General features: G+C 44.7%; 1 protein-coding gene across 2 annotated transcripts in view; it reads right to left on the reverse strand.

Annotated features, from left to right (window-relative positions):
- FREM2 (FRAS1 related extracellular matrix 2) overlaps nucleotides 1-27,819 on the reverse strand; it is a 212,737-nt gene that overhangs the window by 94,876 nt on the left and 90,042 nt on the right. For both annotated transcript variants that reach the window (XM_066582542.1, XM_066582533.1), the window contains exons 3-5: nucleotides 27,314-27,460; nucleotides 14,631-14,861; nucleotides 422-547 (exon numbers count right to left, since the gene is read on the reverse strand). In XM_066582542.1, coding sequence (XP_066438639.1) covers nucleotides 422-547; nucleotides 14,631-14,861; nucleotides 27,314-27,460 — 504 coding nt within the window. The remainder of the gene's footprint in view (nucleotides 1-421; nucleotides 548-14,630; nucleotides 14,862-27,313; nucleotides 27,461-27,819) is intronic.

The raw sequence follows: 27,819 nt of genomic DNA on the forward strand, positions 1-27,819 counted from the left end.
AAACCAGTCATTCGTCCTTTATACATTCCAAATTGTCTTGTGTGAAAGCAGGACACATGAGTGTCAGTCTCATTAAATGACACTCGTTACACAGCTCAGGACCTTTGTCATTGTTAGTGTACAGGCTGCTTAACCTGGCTGTAGTATTAGAATTGATGTATGATTTCATCACTGAACAGTGGTAAAATTAAATTTCACTGCACGCTGTAAAGTGAGGTGATACTCTACCAATCTGGACATCTAGTGGTCAATGTAAGAACTGCCATACTTCATTTTCTAGTTTTAACAATGCAGAGCAACTTAACAAGAATAAACAAATTGGAATCGTTTTTCATTTAAAAATAATCTAAAATGATTTTGGCGATTGTATGGCTTTACATAAAAGTAGTTAAGATGACATAATATACAGGCATGGTCTTACCTTGCTGTGTAAAACATATAACCATCAACTCCTGATTAACATCTCCACTCCTCTGGACTGGTATGAACAGTTCACCAACATTTTCTTCAATTTTATATAATGGCTCGGGTATGAACACTGTTGATTCTATGAATAAAAAGAGCAAGAAGATGATTAATCTGTATGACTGGGGATGATATTCATAAAATGCCAACCTTATACATATGATAGTCATTGTGGGTTCTACCATACGCAAATGAAAGTTGGCTGATCCAACATTATGTGATCAGTGATCCAACACCACATCTAGCTTGTTGCACTAATGGACTGATCATATGTATTCAATTCAGTGATACTACAGGTGACATAATGTAATACACAATTTAAGAAGAAAATCAAGCACTTGGAAGTAGTTATTATTTTGCTGCAATACTTGGCATGCAGTTATATCTCATACAGAACTGCAAATGATTAGAGTTGTGCGGTGATTAGATGAACATTTTTGCCACTTGAGGCCCTGAAAGTGGTTTCACCCTTGGCCTATAAAAAGGCTCTCAGAGGCTCCTTGTGTTTAGTGACCTCTTTTTCCGCTTGTGTAGAGCTTGCTGACCACTAGACGCCTCTACGATACAATCAAAGAGATTTCACCCAGTTAACAGAGTTGGAGAGGGGGCGCATTACTGGAATGTGAGGAGCTGGATGGTCGTACAGATGAATTACCCACCACCTGGGCAGTTCTGTCCAGATTATTAGGAGGTGTTGGGACTAGTGGATGCATTAGGACACGCACACAAGACGACCGTGCTCAGGACACCCTTAACAGTCCCCAAGTAGGGAGGATCATCTGACAAGCATAAGCAGCTCCAACTGTTTCGTTGTCCACCATCCAGAGACAAGTGGCACCTTTATTACAGGCTGCTTCGCCTGTCAAAACATCTTCAGGTGCTTGGCTGAAGGACATTTGGTCTTATGGCACCCATTATGTGTACTACCTTTGACACCCACCGTCATCTCCGTTTGCAGTGGTGTCATGAACAATAAATGGAACTGGGTCATCTTCAGCAACAAATCCAGGTTTAGGCCTCCTGTCCACGGGCGTTGTGAAGTCCCGCGGTAGATCTCCGCCGTAGGAGCCGCTGCCCGGGAGCAGGAGCCACCGCCGAATCTCCGACGGTCAGCCCTATCTGATAGATAGGCTGGCCGCAGAGAATCGGAGCAATTCCCAGCATGCTGTGAATTGCCCGATGCGAGCGGAGAATCACAGTGATTCTCCGCTTGTGGACAGGGGCCGGTGCTTTCCATAGCAATGCTATAGAAAGTGTCGGCCGGCGTGATTCGCCGGCGGTTTACTACCGGCGAATACACGTCCATGGACAGGGGGCCTTAGTTTGGACGCTGATGATGGCCGTGTTAAATTATCCTTTTGCTCTGATATTGTAATCACTGACTTATATCAACAGTACAATCACACATATGAAGTTTCATTCTATTCCGACAACTCCTTCTAGGTACTTGATTTTTTTTTTGACAATGAGTGTGCATGATGATCCTTTCATGCAAAGACGCATCTGGTCGTCAAAAGTGAGGGCCACTCTGAGTTCAGACAGGGTACAGAGTGGGCCATAAGTTAGCAGAGACCTGGTATAATAGGTTAAGGTGGGACAGTGGGCTACAGAGTTAGGTGTGGGTATGGTTATTTAGAAAATATGAGAAGGTGCTAAAAAAGGGGAAAGCTATGTAGAAAGGGTTAGGTGACATAGCTTTTTTAGGTGATAAAAGGTGGTGGCTGTAAGGAGGAGATCCGCGGCAGACCACCCACCTGCTCCTTGGTGCTTGGAAGAGGAATTGTTCAGAGGGGTGCACATAGATTGTCAACAGTAGAGAGGTCTAGAAGGTCTCTTTTATTTAGTGTTTGGAATGGGTGACCATTGGAAGTAAGGTACCCCGATATATGGCAGATTTTGAGCTCAATAGCCTAGTGTGTTCCAAATTAACAGGGAGTTTGGTAGGTATCTTTGATGTAGTTATCACCTCCTGAGTCGGCACGTTGAAGCTGGGGGGACTGCTTATGGGTACTACCAGTAGGGGCCCTGCCAGACCTCTCTGGGGTTCCAGCTCTTTGATGTTATGGATACGTATTTTGATATATATAATTTTGTATTAGTAAAGAGGTTGTAGTGGTTATTTATTCTCCAACATCAATCAGGGTTGGAATCATTATTAATCCTTGGGTGGAAAAGGAAGTAGACAGCTGAGAAAGGTTGGGGGCTGCACACAGCCAGAGGGTGCTCAGCTATGACCTGGTCTTCACTTCTATAAGTTGAGTAAGAGTGGAGGACCCTCTCTATTGCACCTATTTTCACTCATGGGGGAAGACAAAGAGCGATCGTTATTATCAGACATTTCTATTTGCGAATCTTTAGAGAGAATACAACACAACCTGCCAGAAAAGACAGCCTGGCTGATCTATATTTCCTCCTAAGTTGTCTGCTCGCCCACACATATTACATTTGTTAACAGATCCCATTGAAAATGTACGTAAAGAACTGCCAACAACAACCTAATGTTTATTTCCAGCTTAGGAAACAAGAACTCACAAGCCACAATTCACATTCTAAATATACAGATCCAAATCCGGTAAACTTCCATACAGTGCATTGTAAAATCAGCCTCTGAGCACACCAACAGCATGGCTTCCATTTATAATGAAGCTAAGATACTGACAGATCCACTAAGTGGTCAATCTAAACTACAACTGTTGGACCCCATTGACTTACAATGACGTTCTTCAGCATTTTAACAAAGTTTCTGTCTTTTTAAAGGGGTTGTCCACTTGTAAACTACTGTTAGTCTATCCTCAGGATAGGTCATCAATGGTAGATTGGTCTTCCGAACCCCCACCAGTCAGCTGTTTGTCAGACCAATGCATTTGTGGACCCGAGCTGATTTCTGCAGGAAGCAGACAGCTCTGTCCTCACGGCAGTGGCCAGGCTTGGTATTACAGGCAAAGTTCCCACTGAATTAAATGGCCTGTAATACCAAGCCTAACCACTATAGTGGGAACAGAGTTGTCTGCCTCCTGTAGAAATCAACTTGGTGCACAAACAAACTGGTTTTGTGAAAAGTGGATGAGCGAAGATCCCGGGTAGCAAAGCCTAGCAAGCCTACTATTGATGGCTTATCCCGAGGATAGACCAACAGTAGTTTACAAGTGGACATACATGTTAGAAAAAAACAAGAAAGATTCCTATTGAATGACAGCAAGCAGAGATCTTGAAAACCACAATTATTTGATAATGCATATGGGAACATTGTATATTTTCGTTATACAAAGAATAACATGCATTTTCTGAAACAATTCAGGCTAACCTACTGCGATATAGAAATATAATAGTAACTACAGTCTTATACATGTTGAGATCCTTGCGCTCTACAGAAACCTTTCTTAACATTTGCAATCAAAAGCTTTAGAATAAAGAAGCGACGTCCAACGTCACTCTCCCCTGTAATCACCTGCTTGATCTACAATGGCTGCCTGCGTGATTTCGGAAGTATCTGGCTCCATATTTGATAGCACCTTGTAATTAAAGAGTAAGTAACATTTATCATCATTTCTGTTCTGTCAGATGTGATTATAAACTTCTCCTCCATCTGTAAGTTCTGGTAAAATATCATGTATGCTACTATAAAACACACTAAGAAAAGACAAAAACTAGAAATGACTCTCCTGACTCCATCGTAAATCCTGCGCATCCTTTCAGTACGGTTTTTAGCACTTCCTAATACTAATCCGTTGAGTATAATTTCCAATGCAAACTTCTGGTTTATTTTGGCAACCGCCAGCATGTAGACATTAGTACAGAGGCATGAAGCGTGCCAGTAGTTTCAGAGCATCTGTAATTCCGGAAAAGGATTGAGTGTAGACAATAAGACCAGGTCAGGTAGTGATATCATGGCGGCAAATAGCTGATTGTGTGGTTTTAGATGTTTATTTATACTCTTGCTGATAGAGGGAGAGTCTCACACTGTGACCTCTATATGTCCTAATAGGGTATATAATGTGTACAGGGACAGTTAGGCCCCCTGCACATGGGTGGAAATTCTGCAGCGGGATTTCCCGCAGAATTTCCGCCCATGCCTGCTGCCATAGGATTGCATTGCAAAACACAATCCTATGCACACAGCCACGATTTGTCCGCAGAGGCCCGCACAGAAATGTCAGTAGTGACGGGCCGGCCCCGCTCTGCGCATGCGCATAGACGAGACGGAAGGCTCCGGGAGCGGGTGAGCTGCAGGCCTCTGCAGGGGCAAGGGTCCGTATCCTGCTGCGAGAATTCTCACAGCGGGATCCGACCCAGCTGTCTGCAGGCGGCCTTAAGATGAGAAAACCACTAATAAAGGCAAACAGTAGAAGCCGTCCTTCTCAGTGTAGTCATAATGCCATATTTTACAAAGTGCAATGATTGGAGCTTCCCTATTTTGAAGTTAGTCATGTGACCTCAAAGTGCAGCATAAAATCAAGTGACAAGTTTTACGTGGCTCAGTTTCAATGTGAATCCACATTATATGTGAAAATGCAACGATCTGAGCGACTTCCAACGAGACCTGGTTGGTCATCAGTACTAGACTAGCTGAGGCCAAGATTTCAGATACTGCCAAATTTTTGAGTTTTCTTGTGCAATGGTGTTGAGACCATACCAAGAATGCCGTGATCAAGGGAAAACATCCAGCAAAAGTGGATCCTGTGAGCATAACAACTCAATAATGAAAGGGGTCAGAAGAGGATGTCAGGAATCATTCTGATGAACAGTGGTGCACAGTCCGAAACAGCTGAATAAAACACTGTGGCTCCAACTAAACATGTCCAATAACTCTGTAACTTTGTTACTTAGCCTGCATGGGCTATGACAGCAGATGACCGGTTCAATGTATTTCCTGTCCAAGGGTGCCTGCACACTACCGTTTTTCTTTCGCTGTGACTTTGCAGTGTTTTTTTTTTCTAAATGTCAATGATACTTAGAATGTTTAAATTGGAACGCACAAAAAATTGTGATTTTTGTGCGTTGCGATTTTAACATTAGCAAGTCCCTTTGACGTTTGGAAAAAAAACGCTGCAAATGTGCAGTGAAAAAAAACGATAGTGGGCAGGCACTCTAAGCTTGGATTGCAAGTTGCTCCCATCCATGTGCTGTCTGATGAATGGGCTCTAAGAGACAACTCATCGAAAGAAGGGGTCAGAGAAGGATGTCAAGAATCATTTAAAAAACAATTGGATTGCACGGTCAAGCACATTGCAGCCAAATACAACGCTGGTGCTCCCACTAAAGTGTCTGAATGCACAGATGGGCTATAACAGCAAACAAGAAGTTCCAGCACCATTGACCTTTAAGAAAAAAAGAAAGGTAAGACTCCAGGGAGCAAAAGAGCGCAAAAAATTGTATAATTGAACAGAGGAAAATATCACCTGTCAGATGAATCCAGATTTCTGTTGCGCCATACTGATGGGAGGTCAGAGTTTGGTTAAAGCAGCATGTACTGATGAACCCATCCTGTCAGGTGGTGGAGTGATGGTGCAGGGGATGTTTTCTTGGTACCCCATGAATCAAATATTCCACAGAACAATTTCAATACCTAGCGCAATCTATGCCACAAAAAATGACTGCGGTTCTGAAGACTAAGGCTGGGTTCACACGGGGCGGATTTGCTGCGGTTTATTGTTGCATATCCGCAACTGCGAAAAACCGCAGCATTTACGGTACAAGGCTAACTCAATGTGTTTGGCAAAAAGCTGTTCTCACAGGACAAAATTTTTCAGCACTGCGGCAGTGCGGCGCAGTTTTTGAAAACGCAGCATGTCAATTCTTTGGACTTTTCTGCAGCGCTTTTTTGTCCATAGACCTCCATGGACGCAGCAAAATACGCACTAAAATACACTGCAAAAAGTAAAAAGCGTTGCAGAAAAAAACGCTTGCAGAGGTTTCGAGACGAAAAAGCACCCAAAATACACAACAAATTACGGAAGAAAAAATAAGCTAATTCCCGGAACTTAGCCCCGCCCCCGTTCCGCCTCCTCTCATTGCAAATAGTGCAGAGGGGTGGAGAGGAGGCAGAGAGGGGGCAGGAGCTCACAACTGCTCCCGGCTCTTCCAGGCTCCCCCCCTGCAGAGAGACGCCGTATATCGGCCGGCGTGAAAACCCAGCTGAATCCACCCGTAACGCGGTTTTGCCGCAGAAGCGGTTCTTCTGCGGCTCAACTGCAGCAAATCCGCCCCGTGTGAACATAGCCTAAGGTTTTTTTTTAGATAGGTGTATGTGTAACTACGCTCGGTGGCGCCTAAACAGGTTTTTTTTTTCCGGACCATTCAAACTCCACGAGTTTGAAAAGAAAAGCATGAAGACAAGTCCTATCTTTTTTCGAATGTACTATTAACCTGCGAGAATCCTGTTAGTGAAAACTAAACCATTGAAATCAAAAGTTTCAAGTTGCCCCGTTACGTGGTCATGATTTTCACAGCCGCATAGCAAGACGGAATCACGCCCATCTGTTTAAGCCCTAATGTAGGTCCAACCCGCTGTAAAACGGTTGTTTCTAATGAAGTGTCCATTTAGTGCACTTACTCCAGAAAACTAGTAGAAATGCACTGATTAATTCGCTCCACTGCGAGGGCTCCTGCACACTCGCATTTTTTTATACAATATCGCCGCGTTTTTTTCACGCGATTGTCAGTGGGATTTTCTAATGTTAAAAACACATCGCACAAAAATTGGAAAGCACAAACCTGTGATGCGTTTTTAACATTAGAAAGTCCCATTGACAATCGCGTGAAAAAAACGCAGCGATATCGCAGCGTTAAAAGAACGCAAGTGGGTGTGAGCCCTTTTATGGGTATATCGCATAGCTGAGACAAATCTGTTGGCGCGTTTGTACGTGGCCTCCATTGTTTTTCTTTAGGAAATCCGCGCAGCACTGTGAGATGAAGCTGAGATGAAGCTTTCATGTGTACCAGGGCTCCTGCACACTTGCGTTTTTGTACCAGGGCTCCTGCACACGTGCGGGTGACCCGCTGCGGATCTGTCCCCATGATCATGAGGCCTAAGGGCTCCTGCACACTTGTGTTTTTGTACCAGGGCTGCTGCACACGTGCGGGTGACCCGCTGCGGATCTGTCCCCATGATCATGAGGCCTAAGGGCTCCTGCACACTTGCGTTTTTGTACCAGGGCTCCTGCACGTGTGCGGGTGACCTGCTGCGGATCTGTCCCCATGATCATGAGGCCTAAGGGCTCCTGCACACTTGCGTTTTTGTACCAGGGCTCCTGCACACGTGCGGGTGACCCGCTGCGGATCTGTCCCCATGATCATGAGGCCTAAGGGCTCCTGCACACTTGCGTTTTTGTACCAGGGCTCCTGCACACGTGCGGGTGACCCGCTGCAGATCTGTCCCCATGATCATGAGGCCTAAGGGCTCCTGCACACTTGTGTTTTTCTTGCACGTTTTTTTCACCCAATATCGCTGCGTTTTTTTCACGCGATTGTCAATGGGACTTTCTAATGTTAAAAACGCATCACACGAAAATAGCAAAGTCCCTCATGATCGCGGGGACAGATCCGCAGTGGGTCACCCGGACGTGTGATCCGTGCCCCATAGGGATGCATTGGACACCCGCAGGTAATTAAATTCCTGCGGACGTCATTTTTCCCTGAGGCACGGAGAGCGTGTGCGGCAAAACACCCGCAGCATGCTCCATTTTAGTGCGGGTCTCCGGCGGTGACGACTCCTGCAGGCTTTTATTGAAGCCTATGGAAGCTGTCCGGATCCGTGGCACACACGCAGCTGAATTCCTGCATGGAAAATCCGCGGCGGGCCTGATTTTCCCCGTGGACATGAGGCCTTGGGGCTTCTACCCACTAGCGTCTTTTTAACACTGCGATATCGCGGCGCTTTTTTCAATGGGACTTTCTAATGTAAAATTGCATCACACGAAAATAGCAAAAGCACAAACTTGCGATTTTTTTGCGATGCGATTTTAACATTAGAAAGTCCCATTGAAAAAACGCAGCGTTGTCGCAGCGTTAAAAAGACGCTAGTGGGTAGAAGCCCTTATGTCTAGAACCCTGCACATCCCAATGAGTGACTGAAATCTAATCAGGACCACAATAATGTTCACAGCCAGCTTGTACCGGGAAGACATACTTGTCAGCCTAGAGTTACACAATAAAACCCCTTTCCAGAAACCTCCTTATAAAACTGTAATCGGGTTTCACTGCTGTAATAGTACTTAGTGCAGAATTTATGAGCAGTGCTGAAAATTACAAAATTGTGCATCAGGGCAAAAACACAAGGGAGCATGCGGTAATACGCTCGCCGCTACGGAGTGTATGAGCGCAGGAATTGGTTTTTTTTGGACAATTCAAACTCCACACTATTGCGTGCAAGTTTGAGAAAATAAGCAAGATGATAGCTCCTGCCCGATCTTTTTCGCACGTAGAAAAACTACGTATGAGAAAGGTAGGGTAAGTATTAACGTGCCAGAATCCTGAAGACAAAACTATTGAAATCAATCGTTTCACTTCGCCTGTGATTTTAACGGCGCGTAACGGGACAAAAACACGCCCATGTGTTTTAACCCTTACAAAGGTTTTATCACCCTAGACATGCACATGTAAGAGGATAAATGTCTGATTGTTGGGGGTCCTAGCAGTCACCAGCAAACCACCCGATGGGCGCTCCACTCCATACTCCATGGGTCCCTCTCCCCTCATTTCGCCTACACCCCACCTGTTAAATGATGACTGACTTTTCACCATCTATAGTTTAGATGTATTTTTAGTTATATTAAAGGGCTTTTTACCAGAAAACACCTCATTCATAGGATAGGTGATAAATGCCTGATCACTGGAAATCATATCGCTGGGACCTGCTCCACTAAATGCCCCTGTGAATGGAGCGGCGGTGTGCATGCATGACCACCACTCCGTTCACTAGAGCATTGGAGGCGCAGTTCTCGGATTTGCTGGGGATCCTAGCAATAAGACCCCCAGTGATCAAACATTCATCGCCTATCCTGTGATTAGAAGATAAGGCCGCCTGCATATGGGTGGATTTGCATTGCGGAATTCAAAGCGGGCGGCCATTTCCACAGCAAATGCCGCCCATAGAATGCCATAGGCAAAACGCAATTTCCTCTACACGAGCAGAAATCGATTGCGATTTTCTGCTCACGGAGACGAGATCGCAGCATGCTGCGATTCAGTGTGGCTTCCATGCAAAAGGCTTCCATTGAAGTCAATGGAAGCCGTCCACCCCGCGACCCTTCCGCATGCATCACTGCGTTATTGCCTAGTGACAATGCGGCATAATCTGCACTGCACATGTGCGCCAGCCACACATCCGTAATACAGATCCGGACAGGCACACGGGGGTCACCACCGGGCACAGGGTTGGATACCCCTGTGGGGACCGACCTGGCCTTGTGCAGGCGGCCTAAATATGTCTGATAGTAAAACCCTGTTAATAAACCTAAAAATACATACACTAAAAAATCAATCATCATGCAAGAGGTGCGGAGTAGGTGGAATAACGGGAGAGAAAGCCCAGACTAGTCCCACGGAGCAGAGCACTCACTGGAAGGTTTGCTGGTGGCCTGCATAGAGTGGGGACCGCCAAAAACAGCGATTTCGGGATCATGGCTGCACCAACGGGAAAAAGTGAAACATGCTAATACTTGCAGTCATATCACCCAACTAAGGCTAGAATTAGTTCATAGAGTAAAATATTGGTGACAGATGTCATTTAATAGAGGGTATCCCAGTTCACGATCTTCCTAGATTATCAGGAGCAGAGAACAGGTGTGTCTCTTCCTCTGAAGAAACAAGCAACACCCTGCAATACTTGAACAGCCCATTTATCCAGCAGTGGCGCTGCAGGGGAATTTAACACTTGCTACTAGAGTACAGCATAGTGTAAAGCGGATTGCTGGGTTGGGTCCTTGCTGTGAACCGCTTATCATCGCACTCTATCGACTATATGCAGCATATGGTCTTTTTCTGCCATCGGGTTTCTGATGCTATTAAAAAGGGATTACTCAAAGTGGAAATTCTCTCTAATTAGCAGTGGATATCATAAGTCCATGATCTCATAGAATGCCAGGCCATTAATTATGCATCCTACTAAAATGATCCATCGGGGGCATCTCCAACAAGCACAGGTCATACCTGCAGAGGACTGCGGCATGTAACTTTCACCTTTTGACTAGTTGCAGGAATACAGAGCAGATGTTGAGCGGGCCCCCTGCCAGCGCATGCCTTCTTTATCTCCACTAGGTTACATTTAGCAATCATTTTATCACTTCTCTACTCCTAAATGTATCACCTTACACAAACCAGCTCTCCTGCATCATCTTAAACTTGACATTTTCTCTAGCACTGCTTTCTAGGGAGGAAACATGCCCTGGTGTTTTAGTTCCCACAGTTATATCTCAAGCAAGTTAAGCAATCAATTACAGTATGAAATATATTACCTATGACTATGTACATACAGTGCTGTGAAAAAGTTTTAGGTAGTGGCGGATCACCACAATGCTATCTTATTGCTTTCAGTGATGATGGGACCTCCTGTGGGCACGAAAGAATCCCATTCCACAGCTGTCACAGAGGACTGCAATGCTAGCCCATTGCTTTCAATGGGGCCAGTGCTGCTGCCACCCCATTGAAAGCAATGGCATAAAGGCAACCCCTGCAGTGATGATTTTTGGGGGGGTGGCTTGAAATATAAGCCCTTCACTGAAAATCATCCTTAGCTGTTAAAAAAAAAAAGAAAAAAAATGTAACTCACCTAGAAACGCTGTCCGCCTCTTCTCCCTGTCCCCGTCAGTCTTCATCTGTATTCTGGTGGCCGGTGTTTGAAAAATCCCCGCCTCCACAAAGCGCTGCCTTTGATTGGCTGAACACTGTGACCAATCAGAGGCAGCACTCACTGTCATTCAATGAATGGCTATGACAGTGGATTCTTTCGTCCCCACTGCAGTCCCCTCATCACTGAACACTGTGACAGTGCTGTCACAGTGTTCAGTGATGAGGGGACTCCCCGGGTGGTTTAACGGAACCCTCAGGGAGTCCCCTCATTACCTTGTCATTTCTGTAACAGCACACGATGTCTTTATGCGCAGAACGCACCTTATCGGCACGCATGTCCTATCTTTTGCAGGTGTGAGTATTTTGCGCATCTAAAAAACGGACATGCGAACACGTCATAGGAAACCAATGGCTCTAATAGACGCGATGAAGATTTTATGGGAGGGAGATGATGGATTTATACTGTGAATGGAGAAGACAGTACTAGTAGGGAAAATAGGGATACTACTGCAATAGATGATGTTGGTGATGATTATAGAGCTGGAGAAGCGACGATTCTGTGGGGAAGAAATGACACTGGGAGCAGTAAGATGATATACTTTACGTCAGTTTCTGATATAAAACTGATAGGCTGTATATGGCCATGCCTTCTTTTTGTCTGACCCCACCCACTTAAAAAAGGCAAAAAGTTATAAATATGGCATGCACCATAATTTGCAAATTTTGTATGCCAGAAATCTGGTGTACAAGTTATAGTACATAAGCCTTATTGTTCAAAATGGAGATATAGTCATTATTTTCTTTACTACTATATTGGGGGGCAAGCCTACATATTTTCTGCACAGGGTGCCATCTAACCAAAGGGCAGCCTTGGTGTGGAAAAATGCTGCAAAGTAAGAATCCTTTCAAAAATACAAGTGTTAATAGGTTATTTTTGTAAATTACCAAAATGTAAAGTGACTGAACAAGAGAGAAATCTAAATCAAATCAATATTTAGTGTGACCTCCCCTTGAATTCAAAACAGCATCAGTTCTTCTAGGTACACTTACACAAAGTCAGGGATTTTGTAGGATTGTAGTCAGGTGTATGATTACCCAATTATACCAAATAGGTATGAATTTTCTTATGTAGGTTGAAACACAGACATTAACATAAACAGCTGTGTAGGAGGCTTAAAACTGGGTGAGGAACAGCCAAACTCTTTTACATAGCTGAGGTTGTGGAAGACAGTTTCATGTCACAGGTCATACACCATGGCAAGACTGAGCACAGCTACAAAACACAAGATGTACTGCATTAGCAAGGTCTCTCCCTGGGAAAGATTTCAAAGTAGACTGGGGTTTCAAGATGTGGAGTTCAAGCTCTTTTGAAGAAGCACAAAGAAATAGACAATGTTGAGGACTGTAGATGCAGTGGTCAGCCAAGGAAACTTAGAGCAGCAGATGAAAGACACAATATGCTTACTTCCATTCAAAACTGGAAGATGTCATGATTAGGCTTGCTATATAAAGCTGGCCATGATTCCTTCTTCCTTGCGAGATTATTTTGCTCTATTGCCTTGATGAAGCATCATCTCCTATACCTGCTCCTCTCCTGCATACCGTGATTACACGTTACCGACTTCTGGCTTCCCTCCTGACTACGTTACCCACCTCATTCATTGTACTGCATACCTTTGGGGCAATCTGATGCCTACATACCCAATTATTTGAGAAATATTAAGATTCTATTCATCTCATGTTAGAAAGGAACCTGTCACAAGGTTCCAGCTGCCCGAACCACAGGCAGCACGAAGTCAGGACAAACATCCATATCACGGGGAAGTATGTTTTATTCTAAAAGGCTACAGCATGTATGCAAAAAACGGACTTTAAAAATCCACTGGGTAGGGAGAGAAAGGTCACATGGGTGGGCGCCACAGGCCTCTGCCAGATCGGATTAATTACATTGACAGGTCTCTTCCTGTTTGTATATAGGGAAAGATCTGTCAATTTAGCGTATTCAGGCAGGGAGAAGGCAGCGGAGCCCCATTCATGCAACTCTTCTCCCCATTCCCAATGGCTTTTTAAAATCTTTTTTTTTTCTGAAATGCTATAGTCCTTCAGAAAAAAACATACTTCCCTGTAATGTGGGCATCTGTCCTGACTTCATGGTACTTACCGTGTTTCCCCGATAGTAAGACACCCCCGATTGTAAGACGTATCGGGGGTGTCAGGGGGGTCGGCCAATGTAAGCCGTACCCCGAAAGTAAGACATACCGTAGAAAAAAAAAATCATTACTCACCTCCCCCGGCGTTCTGTCGCGCTCCGGCAGGATGTCGCTCGCTCCTCGTCCCCGGCGCAGCATTGCTTTCTGAATGCGGGGGCTTGAAATCCCCGCCTCCAGAAAGCTAATACACACGCCGTCAGCCAGTTACAGAATGGCTGTGATTGGCTGAAGGCGCACGTGGCTTCAGCCAATCACACTATTCAATGACATCATTGAATGGCTGTGATTGGCTGAAGGCGCACGTGGCTTCAGCCAATCACACCCATTCAATGATGTCATTGAATAGTGTGATTGGCTGAAGCCACGTGCGCCTTCAGCCAATCACAGCCATTCAATGCTGTCATTGAATGGCTGTAACTGGCTGACGGCGTGTGTATTAGCTTTCTGGAGGCGGGGATTTCAAGCCCCGCATTCAGAAAGCAATGCTGCGCCGGGGACGAGGAGCGAGCGACATCCTGCCGGAGCGCGACAGAACGCCGGGGGAGGTGAGTAATGATTTTTTTTTATTATAAGACATACCCCGAAAGTAAGACATAGTGGGGCTTTTGGGGATCAAAAGAAAGTAAAACACTGTCTTACTTTCGGGGAAACACGGTATGTGTTGGGCAGCAAGAAATCTAGTGACATGTTCCTTTTAGGGTTTCAATCAGAGGCATACATTGCCAGGTATTTATACTTGTACCTCTAATGTAAGTCACCGAGGCACATAGGCATGTAGTGGTTCCTACGAGTTACTAGAGGAGGTCCCACATTCAGAGTGTTCATCTATGGAGCAGGGTTATAAAGAGTCTCTCTAACTCTGGAGGACCCGACATTATATGAAGAACCTACTGATTCCAAAGGGAATTATGTAATGCTTTCTTTCCCCTGCAGAACTGAACATATGATCCCAGTCTGTCCATCAGGGCAGACTGTCCACAGCATCTGTCCACACCATCTGTCCACAGCAGGACACCATGTGATCAGCTTATCATTGGAGGATCCTTCAAATAAAAAGAGATAGTCCAAAGTGGATAACCCCTTTAAGAAGATGTTTCACCATCTGTTGGTGACAATGAGACAGAAAATGCTTAAAATGTAAAATAAATAGATTATTAATCAGTGTACCATCTCCAGGGTCAACAATCTCTACTGTTGCCACTTCTGGGAATTCCAGTGCTGCCATAACAGGCTCCGACAAGATGATCTGGAAGGTTTCAGACTGCTCATATTCCCCGTCAGACAGGATCCTCACTCTCCATGTTGCTGTAGTCTGCCCAGGATTAAACTGCACTTGTTTTTGGGCCTTTCCTCTAAAGTCTTTGTCTTTTTCTGCTGTCCCATCTACAGTGCCGATACCTGCAGAAGAAGCCATATTAAGAAATGTTAGGAATGCACAACGAGAGACACTTATTGGACAATTGGAACTTATTGGGACTGCATCATCACATTTTATCAGGGAGCAGAACAAAGTGCTAACAACAAATGTATATACAGTATATGTTGTGACATGTCACGTTAATGGTCATTAAAGCCAGTTAAAGGATAAACCCATATAGTTTATGTAAAGCATTAAAACTTTCGGGGTCGTAGACCTGATCTTCCTGAATTGTCATCACATCTATGGTCTCTCCTGCAGGGAATAAAAGTCTTTATGGTTTTATGGAGAACGAGCTTAAAGGGGTTGTAGCAGAATTAAAGGAGATGTCCCGAGGCAGCAAGTGGGTCTATACACTTCTGTATGGCCATAATAATGCACTTTGTAATGTACATTGTGCATTAATTATGAGCCATACAGAAGTTATAAAAAGTTTTTTACTTACCTGCTCCGTTGCTAGCGTCCTCGTCTCCATGGTGCCGACTAATTTTTGGCCTCCGATGGCCAAATTAGCCGCGCTTGCGCAGTCCGGGTCTTCAGCAGTCTTCTATGGAGCCGCTCGTGCCAGAGAGCGGCTCCGTGTAGCTCCGCCCCGTCACGTGCCGATTCCAGCCAATCAGGAGGCTGGAATCGGCAGTGGACCGCACAGAAGAGCTGCGGTCCACGAAGACGGAGGATCCCGGCGGCCATCTTCAGCAGGTGAGTATGAAGACGCCGGACCGCCGGGATTCAGGTAAGCGCTGTGCGGGTGGTTTTTTTAACCCCTGCATCGGGGTTGTCTCGCGCCGAACGGGGGGGGGGGTTAAAAAAAAAAAAACCCGTTTCGGCGCGGGACATCTCCTTTAACTTTTATCACCTATCAATAGGATGGCTCTCCAGTTCCCGTTGGGCTTCACTTTGCGGTGTAGGGAGCTAGTGATGACATCCCTGACAAAAGGGCCATGTGACCGATGCAGCCAATCACCATCTCTCTTCAGCCGGTTAATAGCTCAGGCGCTCAAGTGACCCAGTTTTGGGTCGTCATCAGGAAGTGAAGTTCAACAGGGACAGGAGAGATGCCTTGCGCATTGATTTCAATGGGGCCGGAAAAAACACTGCATGGCAACGGAGGATCGCTACTTCCTGGAAGTGATGCGAGACCTTTTTGACACAAAGGCGAGACGGGGAAATCACACGCTCCTGAGCGCGATATCGGTCCCAATTTTATGGACTGATATCACGCTCACCCATGTAAAATTAGCCTAAGGGAACATTTGTCTAAGGGCTTAAACGCATGACCGTGATTTCATCATGTTTAACGGGCCTGAAAATCACGGCTGCCAAACTTGCCGAAAATAAAGCATTGATTTCAATGGTTTCGTTTTTACTAGCATGATTCCGAGCGATATTACTACACGTAAGAAAAGACAGGGCAGGACCTATCTTCCATTTTTTTTTGTCTTTTTTACTCTGAGCGTATTTGCGCAGGCGCTCATCTGTTTAAGTTCCAATACTGGTGTTTTACATGCCGGTCGTACATTGGGTCAGCAGAGTAAAATGTGCTCAGTTTAATAGGAGGTGCAAGCACATCTTGGGCCGCCTGTGTGCTACTTTCGGAAATCTACGGCAGATCAGCTGTGTTCATTTTGCCAAATTTTATGTGCTGTGGCTGGCCCCGCACTTTCTCGCCAAACTCTGAGCACTTTTTACGGAAGTGGCGAGTATGGCGTGAAAAGCCAAAAAGTCGCAAATTTTGGTGCAAGTGGGACATGTGCTAAAATTAGCAAGTTTTATACCCTAGAATTCTGGCGTAAAGGCTCTTTTTATTGCATTCCTCCTATGGGGTGGTTTTTGGAGTTGCAAAAATGCTATATAATTCATGGATTTTTACAAGCATTTCCTCTGGTGACATTTTTTGTTCACTTATATTCTTTTGTTTTTTTTCTTTTAGAAGTCTATAACAATCCTTCACCTAAAGCATCCTGCGATTCCCAACTTTGCAGCAAAAAAGTTGTATCAAAACTGCAAAAAAAACAGCATTTTGGAACAAAACGTGTGAAACCAGCCTAAACGTATATTTTGTCATGATTTGGCAGACAAGAGGCAATGGATACTAATTGATAAGGGCGCCATCAGCTACCCGGTGACAGAGTTATTTTTATAGAACTGTCATCTTCACATGACCCGAGGAATTCCTGGCAAAGCCTTACAGAGTGTAGAGCGGCATGAGACGCAGAAGAGTAGCGTGTAAATCAGCGCGGCCTCATTATATCATACATTGTCCCACTATCTCCGCTCTGAAGCTTTCCTGAACTCCCGGCTCTATTTCTGCTTACACAATCTGTCAGACATTACCTGCAAGCTCCATTTGTTACATCTTAGAGGAAGATATTCATAAACCTTTTTTTTTTCTTTTTGGGGAGAAAGGAGCACGTTGGGCCTCGTACTGCTGTATAGGCTTTGCTGGTGCTGTATGTAGGGGGCCGCATCGAAAATTGGATGGAAAAACAGCCCGTGTGCATATACCCGTAGTCAGTGTGGAAACTGATATGTGGTGTGTAATTTATAACAACTGTACACCGTAGACTCCTCTGGAGCCTTGGGCCCAAATTAGAGCATGTTGCGTATTTTTGCTAGCGGTGAAAATTTGCACAGAAAATCAGCCAATGTGAGTGCCGCCATTGAAACCGCAGCCGATTTTCTGCACACAAAACCGGGCGCAACAGCGCTTGTGTGCAGGAGGCCTAAGTCAATTTTTGCATTGGATTTGTAGTGTATATTCCACTTCTTCAAATCAGAGGGTCAAAACCGCACCAAAGTCAAATGGTGTAGATTTTGATGCAGATTTTGCACAGCAGATAAATCTACAGCAAATCGGCCCGTATAGCTGTAGCCCTAGGACAGTTTCATAGATAGTGGGTTTTTTGGGGGTAAAAAGACAAAAATAAGCCAAAGCCAGAAATGAACTGCATCAAGAACTGTCACAAAAACCTGCGTATGAAACAAGTCTTTGATCACATGTAGTATAATTGACACAGATTTTCCGCAACCGAAAATCCACTTCAAAAACCGCATCAAAATTCTGAAAAAAAACATAAAATCCACCACTCATCAGACCCCATACGTACACTATAGACCAACAGTATATATACAGCTTCTGAACTTAGCATTCTTTTATCTGGTATGTTATCCTGTTAACAGAACGTGAACAAAAACTCACAGCGGTGGCCAAAAATAAATGTCAGTCTGTAGAACAGGATAGTGCGCTCATTTTTACCATTTGGCTCACTGGAGACTGATTAGTTTTCAACACCTCCCGTATCAACTTTGACTGCCAACAGACTGAAAAGCAGTACAGTAGTCAGTTCAAGGGGGGCTAGGGAGTTTGTTACAACTTGATGAAATCAGCTCCAAGCAGCATGGCTGACAAGCACTTACATCCTGCTGGCCTTTGTTGTAGTTTTTATACCCTTGAGCGAGGTTTCAGCTCTTTGCGGATTGCAATCGCTTCCTCTGCAGTGATTATCTCCTTACATTGGTTTCTAATCCATAATAATACAGAATATAAAACTTTTACTAAATCACTTAGTTACCTTACAGGGTTCCATTCTAGTTTAAATAACCACTCCGGTGAAATTTATTTTCATTCCTTTCATTCATTATTTAACTAATCCCCAGGTTTCTATAAGTCAGATAGTATTACCTTGGTTAGTTATACCTTTCTATCTGAAACTCCTGACCTCCTTCTCCTCACTTATGTATTCTCAAACTAGTCAGTTAGTCAGTCAGCCTAATTTTTGTGTCATGGACTGTACCACACAAACACTTCAGAGCGGATCACAGATAATCCTATCACAGTTAGGCCGCCTGCAGACGGGCGGAAATTCCGTGGCGGGATTTCCCGCGGAATTTCCGCCCCTGGAAGCTGCCATAGGATTGCTTTAACAAACGCAATCCTATGCAGACGGATGCGATTTGGCCGCGCGAAAACCGCTCTGCGCATGCGCCGGCGGCCCAGCAGCCGGCACATGAAAGAGCCGGAGCCGCGGGAGCAGGTGAGTGTCACGCTGCTCTCTGCAGATCTCTGTATTAGAGATCACAGCTCATCCTTCTTACTGTATACTCATTATCTGTAGCTTATTTAGGTGAATACAGAAAAAAAGAGCAGTGTCCTCCCAGCAGGCAGAAATGGTAAACTTTCGAGTTCCTCATTTAATACTGGGCTGATTCATCATAGGACAAAATAGTGAAGGTGAAATCAGAAATCTTAGCATTACCATAACATAATGCATGATAAGCATCAAAGAGGAGGCCACACTGCATAGAAGCAACTGCAATATGCAGAGGAGACCTCCAGAGTGTGGCAGACAATCAGGTTAGCAGAACAGGGATGGGAAAATGTGTTTTTGTTGGAGTGGCCCTTTAATTATAATTAATTATTGGAATTTCTTGGAGCGATCTGTACAGCAGTGCAGTCAGGGGCGATTCACGTCCCTGCTGGTTGCCTGCAGTCACCACTAGGGGGAGCGTACTGCGTACTGTCTTATTTTAATATATAAAAAGTATGCAATAAGCTCCCTGTAGTGGTGGAAGAAGAAGAAGAGAAGAGCGGTTCTTGTTCTGGCCTTCTGCTGCCCCCATTCATGAGTGTGGCCATCCTGTAATACTACATTTCCCATGCGGCAGCTGTTGCAGGGAGAATATCAGGCTGGCTGCAGCCTCCCCCTTGCAAAATCAGCTGTTTGCTGGAGGTGCTGAAAGCAGGATCGGGGACGATTGCCCTAAGCCCTGCATTCGAAAAGGGGTTCTGCATCTTGGCGTAAACCTTTTAAGAGACCGAAACATTTATGACCTTATGATAGGCCATCAATGTTTGATTGGTGGAGGTCCAACCAATGGGACCTTCACCGATTATTGGTCCCGCAAATAGGCTCTCAGTGTTTTAGTAGCGGAAACCCAATGTAGAAGGGGTATTCCTGTCTCCTGCGTTGAAGCTGCTTACCTCCTATTCCTGTCTCAGCCAATCATGAGATGGGAATAATTGTCTTAATGCGGCAGCCACCTGTGCCCAGGGTTACGCTTCTTTCCGTAATTCCAGCCACATTTAGACAACTAGTTCCATCTTATAAATGACTCAGTGAATAAGAAATACACCTTTAAAGTAGCTTTGCAGTCTTGGTACCCCCTATAATCTACGTATCTTATTTTATAAATGACTGTAACATCTTAAAGTTTCAGAAAGTATTAAAAGAGAATAATTTCTTTGCTGTGAAATGGTCAAATAATCAGATTTCTAATAGTAAACCTTGAAGTAATTCTGCCTGGTATAACACTGAATTCCTCAGCATCACATAACTTCCTCCAGTCATTCACGGAATAGAAGTCATATCTGTTTCTGCATATCCCTAAATACCTCCACTAGAGGACATGCTTTTAGAAATAACCTTTCTGTGACCAGGGCTATAGAGAGTGTTTAATGGCGATGCAGCTCTAGATAGAACATGCGAAAATACCACGCAAATTAGGGATGGTATTCAAGAAGTCAGTTTTAGAACAACAGGTTAAGTTGAGTAGCATAGTAAAAGGTTCGTACAAGAAAAGCCAGGCTCACAAAAACGGTTTGGATTCCACATGCGAGAGGCCCGCAGCGGAGTCCGACTGTGAGCCCGGCTGGTGACCCTGCATACCTGCTTTATCTGTATTGCGAATGACCGCGGCGGCTTGCAAACAGTCATGCGCAGTATAGTTTTTTCCTCATTTGTTTGTATTTCTCACGCCATAGCAATGATGTGGGTACCCGCAGCCCATACACAATTAACATTGCATATGGGCTGCGGGTTGGACACCTTCATCGACTTCAATGAAGGCCATCGAAGCGCAGTCTACGGCAAAATAGAGCATGCTGTGATTTTTCTTCCGCTCGCAGAATACGCAATTCGTATCCATGGGTATAAAGGAAAAAACGAAACTACATGTCTTTGAGTGGCCACGTTTTTTTGTGGAAAGTCTGCATAGACGGCAGTCGTGGATTCCACTATTAGAATCCGCTTGTGTGACCCCCCTCCATATGGGTGGTTTGGTTTCACATCTGCGTTCTGTTTTCCTGCTCTATTCGCGGTTGAACGGCTCAGTCTTTGGATGGAAAAGAACAACTCTGGATGGGCTGCATTGACTATAATGGGGTCCGTCCGCTTTCTGCCCAGCTTTTGGATGGAGGAAAAAAAGCACCGCCTACGGTATTTTCAAGCAGACCTGTGAGGGAACCTGCAGATGTGAAACCGGCATAAATCTAAATTTTTTCAGACTTTTACCATTCAGCTGATTTACTGCTACCACTGAGCAATGCATTGTGGGAATCCAGATCATAGTTACACATTAAAATTAGCTATAAGAGCTATAGTAGCGCAGTACACAGAAGGGCTTATAGAGGGCTGCAGACAGGACTTCTGAAGAGATAGGGTTAACACCTGATGGGTGTGGCAGGAATTGGTTGCATAAAAGCCAGTTCCTGCCAGAAGTGAGGGGGAAGTTACAGCTTAGCATTGCAGGTTAGGCTGCAAGCTGAGGTTCAGTGAGGACTAGCAAAGGTCCTGAGGTTGACAGGGACAACAACCCTAACCTCACACCCAGGTGGGGAGTTTATGGCCTTTTCATTGGACCAGTTGGGTTTGTCACCCCGTCTGACGGAAGAAGACGCCCAGGAGGGGTTAGTGACAGGACCCGGGGGGTTGTGAACCCAGGATTGCACATGTGCTGTGTTTGTGTATGCTGTTTGCCGTGAAATAAATGCTGGCAAGTACCAGTCTTTAATAGAATCCACGTCTCATGAAGCATTTCTCTACACATGTGGTGCACCAATTTCCTGTCTGAGAGGTCAGCGATCCGCAGGCGAGTGACCCCAACTTGCCACAGGCTCAGTCACACGGGCATTTTAATGCGCAATTTTTGTGCGCATAACGCATGCGTTCAGAAAATTGCATGACCGAAGCGGGCAGTATGCAGGAAAGACCCGACCTGGCCACAGTTTACCGCACAAAAAGTGCGCTGCCCTGCAGCAGGGGATTTCTTTGATGTGACAGCATCCAGGGGTTTCACCTTGTCGTCAATTAGGCCGGCGGCAGCTGCGGTGGCCCCATTGGCATACAGAGAAAATTGTGATCCTCTGCCACAACTGTGACAGCTGTGGCAGAGGATTTCTTCATCTCCACGGGGAGTCCCCTTGTCACTGAACACCCACCTTAAAGGGGTTGTCTCGCGGCAGCAAGTGGGTCTATACACTTCTGTATGGCCATATTAATGCACTTTGTAATGTACATCGTGCATTAAATATGAGCCATACAGAAGTTATTCACTTACCTGCTCCGTTGCTAGCGTCCCCGTTGCCATGGTTCCGTCTAACTTCGGTGTCTTCTTGCTTTTTTAGACGCGCTTGCGCAGATGCATCTTCTCCCTTCGGCTGGTCTTGGAAGCATCGGCGTTTTGGCTCCGCCCCCTTGTACGCGTCATCGCGTAGCTCCGCCCCATGACGTGTGCCGGTTCCAGCCTCCTGATTGGTTGGAATCGGCATGTGACGGGGGCGGAGCTACGCGATGATGCATACAAGGGGGCGGAGCCAAAACGCCGATGCTTCCAAGACCAGCCGAAGGGAGAAGATGCATCTGCGCAAGCGCGTCTAAAAAAGCAAGAAGACACCGAAGTTAGACGGAACCATGGCAACGGGGACGCTAGCAACGGAGCAGGTAAGTGAATAACTTCTGTATGGCTCATATTTAATGCACGATGTACATTACAAAGTGCATTAATATGGCCATACAGAAGTGTATAGACCCACTTGCTGCCGCGAGACAACCCCTTTAAGTGGCTGTCTGGCACCTCCGGTGACACCTATCTGCAGGGAACAAAGCATCCAGTATGCAGAAACCTACCATGCCCTACCTTTATTTTTTCTAATTTACACCAAGTATATATGTTGTAGAAATTTCGACATCTGAAAACAGTTCCATCCATACGAATGGAGGTGGTAAGCACGTGGTTTTCTGCAAGTTCCATTCAGATGAATGTCCAAATGTATGAGACATTTGCAGAAACTTCTAAAACAAATCTGTGTGTGAATTCACCAACTGGCATAACTATAGGGGATGCGGTTGCACCCGGGCCCAGGAGCCTTAGGGGGCCCATAAAGCCTCTCTTCTCCATATAGGGAGTCCAGTACTATGAATAAAGCATTATAGTTGGGGGCCCTGTTACAGGTTTTGCATTGGGGCCCGGGAGTTTCACATTATGCCTCTGCGTTAAGGGGTTAAGAGTAGTTGGGGGGCCCCAGGATAAACTTTTGCACCCGGGCCCATGAGCCTTTAGCTACGCCCCTGAATTCACCCATACACTTATCTGTTACTATGGGCTCACCAGCAGTCTTGTGAAGTAGCTACATTTGTAAAGCAGGAATCACACATGCAGTTTTTTTGAGCCAAAGCCAGAAGTGGATTCAGATGGAATGGGGAACACAAGGTGTTAACACTTGAAACGCAAGCCAGTAATTCTACAATATCTGTCTTGGGAGAATGATATCTCATAGGAGTGAATACTTGGAGTTCTTGGTGGGCTCAGAGTTGTCACAGAAGATCCTGAGTGTGGCCACCACCGACCTCCAAGCAATTCTGAATCGGCAACAAGGACAGTTTTGATAAATGAGCTCCACCTTCTCTGGAAATGTGATTGCACGCCCGCAGGTGCTGCCCCTGATGAACAATACACCCATGGCGGGAAACAGGACATTAGTCATAGCTAAAGACTAGTCTCTTAAACAGGAGTACAGTTCTACACTAATGACGTGCTAAGGGTTGTGATTCAAGTGAAACACTCTGTATAAAGGAATGACTTAAACTTCTCCTTCCTGGATTCACTTCTGGGTTCGCTTAAAAAACGGTATCAAAAACTGCATGTGTGTTTCCAGTTTAAAGGGGCACTCCAACGAAAACACACTTTTCCACACCTGCCCCCCTCACCTTATTACCTGTCACACTCTGGAGGTCTGCTCTGTGTATTCTAGTCACTTCCTTGCAGAGCAGCCCCCATTATCAGCCACCATCTTGGGGCTGAGATTTTTTACATTTTTCCTTTCAATCAATCCCACGATGCATCAGTCCAGCATTAGTTAAAGCTATGCCTTTTATGTCTGCCGGCGGACCATTTAATTATCATTACTTTCTATATTTACCTATTTAAGCAACAGATCATATGTATGCAGTCAGGAGGATGAGCTGGGATCTCCTCTATTATAACTGTGTGACAGGAGCCGTGTGATCATCATCAGTAACTTTGGAAAAAAAGTATATGTGCCCCCCTCATTACAGTTTCACTGGTAGATCAATGTAACATCGTCACACAGACTGAATAACTGACTAGAAAATAAATCCATGTGACCGTTTCTTCCAATAGATTGGGCACGGAAATAGTACAGGGCCAGATTTATTCTGGTTGAGGCTGTCTTCTGTCTGACTCTAATGTATGGAGAAAGTGAGGAAAGGCCGTCTACGAGCTGGGCTACAAGTACATCTTTCAATGTATTTTTGTGTTATGTACCTGATCCAATCTCATTAACAGACTGATGCAAGCCATAAATATGTATCATATGATGCATACAATATGATGGCAGTTAGGATAAATATCATTAAATTACTGTTTATCATTATAACCTGGCCTACATGAGTAAGTGGTAGTGGAAGGAATTAGAGACAAGGCCAGGGAGGACGAGGAGATGGAACATTGGAACGTAGCCTGACATACTGCAACATACCCAACCTGTGAGTAAATAGAGCTCTGCTTTACTTGTGCTGCAGAATCAACCCAGATGACCCCTTCTGCATTTAACATTTTGGCCCATCTGTTGGCAAGTAAAGGTTATCATTGCAACAGTGTAATGATTTTAATTAACCAGTTATCGGATACACATTTGAGTGGCATAGTAAACATTGTAGCCTGAAAAGGAATCTATCACTACTTTTGCGCCCTCCCTGAGGGTAACATACGGTGGTGTCAGACAGTGCTGTGCCTGTTCTATGTGCGTATAAAGTGCTTTCTGAGACACTTTATCGGTAGCAGTGCTCACATTGTGCTGAAACAAAGTAGTCAGCGATATTCACAAGCTGCCAACTAGACTTGCCCAACTTTTCAGCTGCTGACGAACAGCTTGAGTGCAATATTTCAGCAAGACGCACTGAGAAAAGCAGAAAATTCCGCACCAAAATCAACACATAGACATGGGGGGATTGGAATGGAATTCCACAGCTGTGTCTTGCGGAAATATTGTGGTCATCTGAAAACACCCTAAAAGACCTTCATATGGAACGTTATCAGTCAAATAACATATGAATCAAAAGTAATGGATACAGCTGGGAGGTCATTGGAGACTTCTAATTAGTAGCATTCCTGATTGGTATTCAAGGCAGTTTTATCAAGTTTCCCTGCAATCTTTTGCCTTTGGGGCAGCAGGAACACCACAGTATCTGTAGTAAGACTGGCCACAGTGGACTGAGCTCTCTGTGGAAAGGAATAAACCACTGGTGGACCCTCAGAAGGTGGCAATGCCACCAATGCACATTAATTTGGGTCCTATGGAAACAACCTGTAACAGTTATAGATAAGTTGTTGGCAGTCTTCAAGTATCTTCAAGACTTTTTCCCTGTGCTGTCGGAGGCAAAACGAGTGTATTCATCGGACCACAGAGAAGGTCTTAGAGCTTAAGGAAATCCCCAAGAAGTATACTAGTAAAATGAAAGTGACTTGGAACAACTTTGTTGCAGTGCATTCTGGCAATTACAAGGCTTAAAATTATGTTGAGCTAGTGGAGTCTCTGGTGATGAAGTACAGGACACAGATATGTAGGATGTTCCTCAAAGTCAATATCATTGATGCTCATCTTGATAGAGTCAAGAATAACATGGGAGCATACTCCGTGGAGCAAGGCAAGCACTTCCTCTAGGTTACACTGGAGTTTGAATGACACTACCAAAGACAGTATAATGAGAAAATAGGACTTCATTTGGGGACGGATTTATGAAAGTGATTTACTGTATAATCAAATCTCAAAAAACTTTCATTCTAAATCTTTTCTGGTCATTTTTGTATGACTAGTAGAAGTACAAGTACATTTTGATTTATTTGAATGAGAGATACAAATTGACTTCTTATATTGTTCAAAATATCACTGTATTGGTCACAAAAGCAAAGTCTGTGGGCAGCAAAGAGGCAATCTAATCTCGACTAAACATGGCCAAGAAGGGAATATACGAGGTGGTCGGAGGACAGAAACAGACAGACGGGCTGTGATACATTGATTCTGTAACTTCAATTCGCTTCTATAGGAGTTACAGAAACAGTTAAAGACAGACTGCTCAGCTGTAATTCCTGACTAGTGCCAAGCCACCCCATTCAGCTGAGTTAGGGTTAGTTGGGCCCCACCTCTGGGACACAGCCTTATCAGATTTTTATGGCATATCCTGTAGATATGTCATAAAAGTCCAGATGAGAATACCCTTTCAATGACAATTTTCTATACTTCTGAGGCATAAGCAATTAGGAAACCCAACTAACTAGCCAGGAACAAAAATTGTGTTAAACAGTGTAGTCAAGCAATTGCTCTTACAGAGGAACGGTAATAAAAGTCATATTAGGGGCATATATTAAGAGTGGCGCATTGTCTAAGAAATGAGTGAGTGCTCCTCTGGGTAATATGCAAATAAGGGAGATGAAACAATACCTCCACAGTCTCCTCACTCAACGTCTGAGTACTCTCCCTAAGGAGAAAATATAGCGTTTCTGACCCATATCACAGGCCTATCTCTGGCAGAGCCAGAATCCTACTGCACAGTGATGAGGGGCAAACACCCTGAAACAGCTGTCTGTGTATGCATTCTGGCTTTGCTTTCAATTCCCGGTCATTGTTACAAGGCTTGTATAAAGAGTCTAACATTGACTTGAAGGAATGCTGCCTTCCCATAGGTGGCACTGTGGAGGTATTGTTTCATCTCCCTTATTTGCATATTACTCAGAGGAGCATGAATGGCCTTTTAAGTCTCCTCACTCACTCACTCACTCACCATCTGAGTACTCTCCCTAAGAAGAAAAGTTAGCGTTTCTGACCCTTGTAAAGAACAAAATGTTTCATTAGAGGTTCTTTTCTGACAGGTAAAGTGGTGGAAAAACTGTAATCTGTCATACTGTATGTTGCGTGACAGTAAGGCCCCACCACCTATTCATACTCAATATAAAAGTGTTCCACAAGTAGATAACTTTTTGTAAATATACTTTTCAGTGCAGTTACAGCACTACCTGGCATAACCGCATTGCTGAATCTCCCCCATAGTGTACAACGCTGGTTTAACATGATACCAGCTATGCCAACAGCAATGATGACTCCTACATACATCAGCATATGAACAATAATGTAACTTACTAACAAATGATGTTTCCCCCAGATATCCTCTACGTTTCAGGATAACCTCTAGATGCTTAGCGCCTTCATTCACTACATAGTGCTCCTTCTCTATAGAGATCCAAGCCCAGTTGAGACGAAAATGCTGATGCTTCAGTTTATTTCCTCCTGCAAAATATAAAGATAAAGTTAGCATCATGTTTCATTTAAAAAGACTGTATGTAGTTTGGCCTGAAGATCTTTGAGCACAATATGCATTTTTTTGATTGGCACCGGTCAATGGGGACATGCTGCCCATCAGAAAAAACTCTCTGCGTGTAGACCAAGATTTTCCTATCCACTTGGCTCTAGTTGTTGGATACATGAAAGTTACAGGAATACTTTCAGCTTACTGTTTATGAGGATAATTCCTTTTATAAATAGAGATGAGCGAACACGTTCGGCTCCGCCCCTTTTTCGCCCGAACACCGAACTTTGCGAACACTTCAGTGTTCGGGCGAAAAAGTTCGGGGGCCGCCGTGGCAGCG

This window comes from Eleutherodactylus coqui, chromosome 1, assembly GCF_035609145.1.
Source record: "Eleutherodactylus coqui strain aEleCoq1 chromosome 1, aEleCoq1.hap1, whole genome shotgun sequence".
Taxonomy (NCBI): Eukaryota; Metazoa; Chordata; class Amphibia; order Anura; family Eleutherodactylidae; genus Eleutherodactylus; species Eleutherodactylus coqui.